Consider the following 8,978-nt stretch of genomic DNA (forward strand, 5'->3'; position numbering starts at 1 on the left):
AATTGCTTGAGGACAAGCAAAGGTTTAAGCTGGGGGAGTTGATATGTCTCCAACGTATCTACTTTTTCTCACGCTTTTCCTCTTGTTTTGGACTATAATTTGCATGATTTGAATGAAACTAACCCCGGACTGACGCTGTTTTCAGCAAAACTACCATGGTGTTGTTTTTGTGCAGAAATAAAAGTTCTCGGAATGGAACGAAACTTTGCGAAGAATTTTTATATGATATATAAGAATTTCTGGAGACAAGACCTACCGGAGAGGGGCCCCTGGGTGGGCACAATCCACCAGGGAGCGCCCCCCTCTCTTGGCGTGCCCAGGAGGGTTGTCCTCACCTGGTGGCTCCGTAGACCCTGAAACCGACGCTATAAATTCCTGCTTTTCCAGAAAAAAAATCAGGGACAAAGAATTATCGCGATCCACGAGACGGAGCCGTCGTCATCTCCTGTTCTTCATCGGGAGGCCAGATCTGGAGGCCGTTTGGGGCTCCGGAGAAGGGGATCTTCGTTCTTCATCATCACCAACCCTTCTCCATCGCCAATTCCATGATGCTCCCCACCGGGAGTGAGTAATTCCTTCGTAGGCTCACTGGTCGGTGAGGAGTTGGATGAGATTCATCATGTAATCGAGTTAGTTTTATTAGGGCTTGATCCCTAGTATCCACTATGTTCTAAGATTGATGTTGCTATGACTTTGCTATGCTTAATGCTTGTCACTTTGGGCCCGGGTGCCATGAACTCAGATATGAACCGTTTATATTATCATAATTATATCCATGTTTTAGATCCGATCTTGCAAGTTATAGTCACCTACTACGTGTTATGATCCGGCAACCCCGGAGTGACAACAATCGGGCCCACTCCCGGTGATGACCGTGTTTGAGGAGTTCATGTATTCACTATGCGTTAATGCTTTGTTTTGGTTCTCTATTAAAAGGAGGCCTTAATATCCCTTAGTTTCCAATATGGACCCTGCTGCCACGGGAGGATAGGACAAAAGATGTCATGCAAGTTCTTTCCATAAGCATGTATGACTATTTACGGAATACATGCCTACATTATATTGACGAACTGAAGTTAGTGCCATATCGCCCTAGGTTATAATTGTCTCATGATGAATATCATCCAACAAGTCACCGATCCAATGCCTACGAATTTATCTTATATTGTTTCTGCTAAGTTACTACTGCTATCATCACGGTTACACTTGCTACAAATTACTGCTATCACTGTTACTGTTACCATTGCTGCTGTCACTATTATCAAAACTATCATACTACTTTGCTACTGATCACTTTTCTGCAGATAATTAATCTCCAGGTGTGGTTAAATTGACAACTCAGCTGCTAATACCTTCAAATATTGTTTGGCTCCCCTTGTGTCGAATCTATAAATTTGGGTTGAATACTCTACACTCAAAAATTGTTGTGATCCCCTATACTTGTGGGTTATCAATGGTGTACATAGAGGGTAGAGACAAGTTACAAGCCAACATCATGTTAGAGGTGGAGAGGAGCATGGCGGCGGTGTTGATGGAGATGGCACCGACCGAAGGACATGGGAGGCGTCTCCTCTCCTCCTTCTTGGCTTGGCCCTCTCCCTATGATGGTGTTGTTGCTATGAAGGTGTGGAAGTGGCAGATGAAACTATTGTGGAGGATGAAGATCCTGATTCCCGGTGGCTAGGGTTGGAGGTGGATTTATAGGAGGCCTCCTCGGGTCTCCTCCGTGGATGTCGCATCTCCTCCTTTCATCCAAGGGTTCTAGGGGAGTTAAATCCTATCCCAAAACAAGCCTTAGTCGTCAAGGATCCCGTAGGAACAAACTGAGATAAAATTGGAGCAAAATCGGGTAAGTTATGGCCGAATTACTGCAGCGTCGGCCTCTAGTACGAGCGCCGGTATGTGCGCGAGCACATGAACCACATGTCATCGTTCATTCTAGACTTCGGGAGCACTTTCGTATTTTGGTCGTCATTTCTTCATATGAACTACAATGTTGACATTTTTGGGATCATTGGATTGCTAGTGAAAATCCCGATGTGCCAGTGGCCTTAGATATTCAATTTTGTAACTTTAATAAATGTTAAAACATCAAAAAGTCTATAGGGCCTTAATCTGATGCCTGGAACTTCTCCGCCATGACTCCAACTTGGTGCTTTTGATGTGCCAAGTCCATGTACATGCCAACATACCTACAAAGACCCCAATACAAAAGGAAACTAATAAAAATAAAATTTGTGCAACAAACTCGGTAAAACAAGTAAATAGCGGAAACTATACATTGAGGACATGAATAAGTGCTAGATGGATATGATATGAGTGATTTTGGCACTAAAATATACTCTAAAAGTTATGCATAAAATCCACTCATCAACCTTCCCAATATTAAACTTTACTCGTCCTCGAGCAACAAGGTCGGTAAACTAGAGTTGTCCATCTAGCTCATCAATAAAAATTGTTACCCAGAAGCGTATCCTTGTCTTCTATGCAAGCTCTAAGCATGATAGAACATATTTGTACAAGGTAGCACATGCTCAGTTATATAATCTATTTTGACATCCAATCCACTTAGAGCTTCAACAAGTATCTATGCTTCATATCAAAGTTTAATTTAGCATGAAAACAAATACTTGGATCCTCTTACTTAATACTCCCTCTGTTCCTAAATGTAAGTCTTTCTAGAGATTCCACTAAATGAACTACATACGAAGCAAAATGAATGAATCTACGCTTAAAATGCATCTATATACATCCGTATGTGGTTCCTAATGGAATCTCTACAAAGACTTATATTTAGGAACAGAGGAAGTAGTATATTCATCTCTTTTTGTTGTTTTTCTTTCCAAACAAACTTGAGCACATAAAGTTGTCAAGAAAGTAAAGATATAGCTCATTCATGCGGACGCTGCTTTTTTGCTCCTAGGTGCATATGCACCCATTGTCGAAAACACACATTTTGAAAAGTTGAAAAATTCGGAACAAAAATCCCGCGTGTATATCCGGACATTTTATGTCCGTTCGCAAGGTTTCGGTGAAAAACGACGTTTTTTGTGGCTTGTGTAAAAAAGATAAAGAAATGCCTCATGAATAGTTAGAATGAACATCAGAAATTGTCTTTTTTACACAAGCCACAAAAAATGTCGTTTTTCACCGAAACCTTGTGAACGGACATAAAATGTCCGGATATACACGCGGGATTTTTGTTCCGAATTTTTCAACTTTTCGAAATGTGTATTTCGACAATGGGTGCATATGCACGTAGGAGCAAAAGGGAATATCCGTCATTCATGCCCAGTAAGGTTTTCAAGTCAAAGCTCTCAAGTAATTACTTCAGTTGTGACGCATCCAGAATAGGTATCTCCAAGTTCTCAAGATTATGCCAAAAGGCGAAATACAAATGAGGGGGTTTCACTGTGGCTTATGTTTGAATACAATGGACCAAGAATTGTCTCTTTCGAGCGCAATGATCAATATTCTTTTATTACCACATACACGCACTCTCAAGAGAAAAATCGAATAATAATTGATGTAGTGTTGCACTACTAACGTTAAAAATTCATGGCCGTAATCCGAGCGAAAAGTCTGGTGGATTGTTCATTGGCCAGCGGAGTCCTCGACATAAACTCAAGAGAGGCGACGAAGTCACACCCATGTGGCATAAAACAACATAAGGTGACAAGGCCATGGAACCAGCAAGAAGCTGAAACGTCATGTATTGCAACATAGGTTTTGGCATAATCTTAAATATTATGGACTATTGATTCTGTATAAATAACGACCAAAGCAAGAACTATTAAGTCCGGATTTCGTTTTGCTTCTCCCGGCCGATCGACTCGACTCTTTTCCCTACCCCCGACCTCTTGTTGTAAACACTATGTGGTTGAGGTACTCCATAACTTTTTGTTTTAAAAAAAATCTAACAAGTCTCGAAAAAATTATTCAATCGTCATTTTTCTTTTCTTTCGAAAAAGTATAGGTCATGGCAATGTCTTTTAGACGATCACAAGATTGTTTCCAAGATAAGCAAAAACTTGAACAAAGTGCATAGAAACATTAACTTGGCAATATGGGGACTGACTTGCGCAAGTGATTCCCTTATGCGAATACAGACCAATCATACCTAAGCAAGCATGTCAAACAGTGAAAACATGATTGCATAGCATTTGTCAGATGAAGATCATTGCACAAGACTACAAATGCAAAAGTAACTTCCCCAAGCTTTGAATTTTGTAAGAACTAATCTCAAAATAAATTATAAAATGAAAAGAGAAAGTGCAATTTCTTAAAGGCCAGTAAAGAAAGAGGAACCTCCCTAAGCTTAGAGTAAGCAAGGGTAATGATTTTTTTTTACCGTTGACGTGCAAACGACCTCTCCTTTAATGGACATGGACCTACACTTCGTCAAAATGTTCTTTGATATGCTCGGGTAGACATTTTTTCTATGTGCAAACATTTGATTTATTCATGAACATGTTTTCAATTTCATGACCATTTATTGAATTTGTGATTTTTTTTTTCATTTTCTAAATTCATATTTTTTTGAATTTGCGAACGTTTTTTTAAATCACTAACATTTTTAAATTCGATTTTTTTTCGAAATCCCAAACAATTTTATAGAAGCAAAAAAATAGAAAAAATAAATAAATAAACAGTGGCGCCTGCCCCCTACATGGGCCGGCCCAAAAGCGCACGCTTCCTCGATTTCCACCGCACGGGTCGCTGAATAGGAGCTCCCTGGAGAGACATCGCTGGCCACGTGCATTAATTGGAAGGTTTTAGTATAAATTAAATAAATACCATCGTATCATCTGATTTGGATTTGAGCCTAATAATCTTTAGTCAATATTACCCCAAAAATATACTACCTCTGTCCCATAATATAAGACGTTTTTGCAGTTCAAATGCAAAGACGTCTGATATTAAGGGGCGGAGGGAGGACATACCATGATAGTATGCCAAGAGGCTTAACCCATCCCTTCATCGCCTCTCCTTTCTCCCCCACCGCCCACTCTGAGTGCTCCTATTTGACGCCATTTGATGCTAGTGGCGTCAAATAGTCGTTATTTCGCACGGGACATCCTTCCTGACTAGGTCGACGCATAGCGAGCGAGCCTGATTGTCCTATAGCAAGACGTTCTTCTTGTTGCGACACATTTTCTTCTTCTGTTTTACTTACTTCAGATTGATTTTTTATTTTCAAAATATGAATATATAAAATATTATTACATATATATATATATATAGTTTTAAAAGTGAACAATATTTTAAATTTGAGAACATTTCTGAAAAACAACATGTTTTTGAAATTTTGAACATTTTCTAGAAAAACCATGAATATTTTTTAAACGCTTACATTTTGTTTTTTTTAAGTAAAGAAACCAAAAGCAGGTAAAGAAAAAAAATCAGAAATGAAAGAAAGGTTCACAAAACCGCTATTTGTGGATGTATAATAATAGCTTAAATGGGTTAGCACATCTGAACTTCCCTCGCTCGGTTCCTTGTGCGAAACAACGACATCTTAACGTAATAAGCGTCAAATAGAAATTGGCGCTCACTTTCTCTTTACTGCACACGACAACAAGTCACAAATCCTGTGAGCCCATCTCGATATCGGTGTATTTATTAGCACTCCTGATCGTTGCCCGTTCCTGCGCGCCAACGTAAACATGGGAAAAAATCTTATACTACTAGGTCGTACGCCTCGCTACGCCATTCAGATTCACGACACGTGTCAGTACCTATCTCAAAGCACTAGTCCCCGATTATATCCAGCCAAGCCTTAATTCTGATTTCCAACCGGCCATTATTAAGACTACCCACAGTGGTAACATCACACATATCTAGATAAAATAGATGATGTGGCAAGCAATAAATGAAGAAAGAGAGACATGTAGTAACATAGCTAGTTACTACTAGTATGAGTAACATCGCACATATCAAGGCAAGATGAGTCTATAGCATAATAAATGAAGTATTGCATGTTACCACAAATATGTTACTCCCCACTATAGAGGTATTAACATAGAGTAGTAACATGCCAACTACCCATTGTGGCTAGTCTAATCCCACAGGAAGTCTAGAGTTCTGCACGACCTCTCGTCGCCGCCGCCGTCTAGAGTTCGGAATTCCCTAGAGTTCTGCGCGTCCTCCTCACCGTCCTATCCGCCGCATGGCCGCTGTTGCCGCAGAGGTTGTGCAAAACCTACACAGCTTCAGTGTGAATCAGGATTAAGGCCTGGCTCAGAGGGTGCTTGGATACGTTTTAGTCCCATGACTAAAAATAATGGAACTAAAATTTTCTATTTTTAGATCCCTCCTGTTACAACGCCTCCTCCTTGTTTCCTCAAGGAGAGGTTGATAATTCTCATCTCTATCACACCTGTCGAATTCTTTATCCGCCAACTGACTTTCGCGGATAAAATTGTGCAAGGCCATACATGCAACAATAATTTTTGTTTGCTTGTGTAGAGGATAACTTTGTATTTTAAAAAGGATCCTCAACTTATTTTTCAAGACTCCAAAAGAACGCTCAATGACATTGCGTAGTCTAGAATGAGTGTAGTTGAAGTGCTCTTTTTTACCTCTCGGCATGGTGCCTTGATGGAACTCTTGGAAATGGTACTTCTGCCCCCTATATGGTGCAAGATAATCCGCCTTGTTGGGGTAGCCCGAGTCAACAAGATAAAAAATTTCTATTGATGGCAATGCATTTCAGTCAAAGTCAGTGTCAATGTATACACAATTCAATCATGTATTGAATGTGAAGTATGGTACCTGGAGGTGGATGAGGAAACTTGTGACTAAACCGGCTAAGGGCATCCTTGAAGGGCCTCATATCATGAACCGATCCAGGCCACCCGGCAAGAACGAAAGTGAATCTCATGTTGAAATCACATACAACCATAACATTCTGACTACAGTAGCCATGTCTGTTTAAGTACTGCGGAATCTTGGTAGGTGGCACCACAACTTGCACATGAGTCCCATCTATTGCCCCAATGCTGTCATTGAACCATGGATGCCACTGAGCATTTCTTAACCTTTCATGCACAACTCTGAATTCAGGATCTCTGGTCGCCCAGGTACGTAAGCAGAAGTACCATCCACAGCTACCTCATGCAACAGTCCAATGTACTCAGGGTTACCCTTTCTAAATTTCTTGAGATTTGGTCTACTCTGCAAAATAGTATTTGTACAACATTAGCATATGTCTCCATTGCTCATGTACTTGTCATTGAAAAAGCTTTAGTTGTCGTACCTTGATCTCCCTCTCCCACCAAGCTGTAGTTGCCGTAACTTCTCCATGTTCGCCGCGGCCGCATCCGGTTTGTTGCTGCAACCATACCCAATCATTGTACACACCCTTCAGGTTCTGGATTTTGTTCTTCACTTCCCTCCCTAGATGCCACAATTTTGTCTTTTGATAATATTTCTCCATAATATTTTTGTAACCCTGACTGGTCCAAACTTTAGCAGTAAAATTGCCATCCTCTATCTCCTCACAAGCTAACTCACACAAAATGTACGTATTTTCGTCGGTCCAATTAGCCTTGCTTTTTGGCTTCTAAAAGAAATATGCATAAGTAAACATCCTAAATCTCTCTGTTTCAAAGAAATGGTGTGAGCAGAATTTCAAAGAAAATTGTATACCTTCCTATGCTGGTTCAGCGTGTTCTCATCTTCATCTTCGTCTTCTTCGATGCCGTCATCATCATCCACCGGAATCGGCGCTACCTGCGGCTGCCTGCTGCTGCTCGCGCCATTTGAACCCCCACGACGTGCAGCAACTCGCATGGCAGCAGCATCACCTCCCCCCGGCACCACGACGGCCTTGCCGCGAGCACCTGGTGCCCTCGCTACGGACAGACCTTGCGAGGTGGACGACCTCGCAGCGGCAAGCCATCTGATCTTGCCCTCTGTGGGGGGAAACCTTGACCGGAGCCGCTGTCCCGTTGAAGGATATGCGTGTACATGGTCATGTCGGGGTACGAGGCGGCGCCGCAGTCGGCGTTGAGGTCAAGGTTCCCCAGGTCCATGCGCGGTGCGGCGACGTTCCCGGCCCTCGGAACGCGGCCGCCGGAACTATCACGCCGGAGATGAGGCGGCGTCAAGCCCCACCCTTCGCCGTCCATGGCCTCCGCAGCAGCACCAGACTATTCCGTTTGAGACAAGAAATCGAACGGGGCGCCGTCCATGCATATGGCGGATGGATCTGAGACAAGACTCTCATCCGATTAATGGAAAAACAAGCACAAAACTAAAGAAATCGAACGGCGCCGTCCATGGCGGATGGATCTTAGCCTTCAGTCTCACCTTAATCGGGTAGGCGGAGGCGGAGGCGCGGCGGTAGGCCGAGCCGGCGGCGATCAGCGGAGGTGGAGGCGGCCGCCGGCGCGTCCTGCGGGGGCCCGGCGCGTCCTGCGGAGTCCCGCTGCTTTCTTCCTCGCACGAACAGAACAGGGAGGGGGGGAGGAGCGCTCGAGGGGGAGACGAAGGAACAGGAGGGGAGCCGGCTGTGTTAAAGAGAGGAATTAAACAAGGAGAGGGAGGGCTAATCCATATTTTAGTAGGGTTCCCCTGGCTAAAAATATTTAGTCTCAAAACTAGTTCTAGCCTCTCTTTAGTCAGGGGTGCTTGAAACTTTAGCCTCTAAAAAAGACTATTTTTAGTCAAACTAAAAATAGTCCCTTGGATCCAAGAACCCTCTCAGTCGTAATCGAGGACTAGTGCTTTGAGATCGGTATTAACATGTGTCCTGGATCGGAATGGGTCTAAGGTAGCGAGGCGTACGACCTGGTCGTATATGATTTTTTTCGTAAACATGCCCTCGAGCGGAGATAAGGAGGTCAACATGGGCAGGTCCCTCCTTAAGGAAAAAAATTATATGAGACCAGGTCTCACGGTTAGCAGGTAAGACCCGCCCTGATGGATGACACGTGGCATTCACAAATCACAAAGCATCTAATCTCTCCCCCCTG

General features: G+C 42.7%; 1 protein-coding gene across 4 annotated transcripts; it reads right to left on the reverse strand.

Moving 5' to 3' along the window:
- Window positions 1-1,944: 1,944 nt before the first annotated feature.
- LOC123079621 (uncharacterized) lies at window positions 1,945-8,501 on the reverse strand. Of its 4 annotated transcripts, none has more exons than XR_006438055.1 (6): window positions 8,314-8,501; window positions 7,651-8,212; window positions 7,259-7,561; window positions 6,775-7,176; window positions 6,582-6,692; window positions 1,945-2,192 (listed from the first exon to the last, which is right to left on the reverse strand). XR_006438055.1 is itself a non-coding variant. In XM_044502416.1 (5 exons), exons 1-3 carry the CDS (start codon window positions 7,792-7,794, stop codon window positions 7,036-7,038), a joined length of 591 nt encoding a protein of 196 aa, XP_044358351.1. In that variant the 5' UTR covers window positions 7,795-8,015; the 3' UTR covers window positions 1,945-2,192; window positions 6,582-6,692; window positions 6,775-7,035. The 4 variants fall into 4 exon arrangements, 1 of the variants encoding a protein (XP_044358351.1); XR_006438054.1 differs by having other exon boundaries at window positions 7,259-7,564; XR_006438056.1 differs by lacking the exon at window positions 1,945-2,192 and adding an exon at window positions 4,425-6,210 and having other exon boundaries at window positions 7,259-7,564.
- Between the last annotated feature and the right edge of the window lie 477 nt (window positions 8,502-8,978).

The sequence above is a fragment of the Triticum aestivum genome, chromosome 3D (genome assembly GCF_018294505.1).
Source record: "Triticum aestivum cultivar Chinese Spring chromosome 3D, IWGSC CS RefSeq v2.1, whole genome shotgun sequence".
Taxonomy (NCBI): domain Eukaryota; kingdom Viridiplantae; phylum Streptophyta; class Magnoliopsida; order Poales; family Poaceae; genus Triticum; species Triticum aestivum.

Bases quoted from the DNA above. Each gene is read 5' to 3' on its own strand.
- LOC123079621 (XM_044502416.1), bottom strand. From the start codon at position 7,794: ATGCGAGTTGCTGCACGTCGTGGGGGTTCAAATGGCGCGAGCAGCAGC. The intron at 7,565-7,650 runs GTATACAATTTT...TATTTCTTTTAG, and splicing joins CGCTGAACCAGCATAGGAAG to AAGCCAAAAAGCAAGGCTAA. The intron at 7,177-7,258 runs GTACGACAACTA...ACTATTTTGCAG, and splicing joins GGTGGGAGAGGGAGATCAAG to AGTAGACCAAATCTCAAGAA.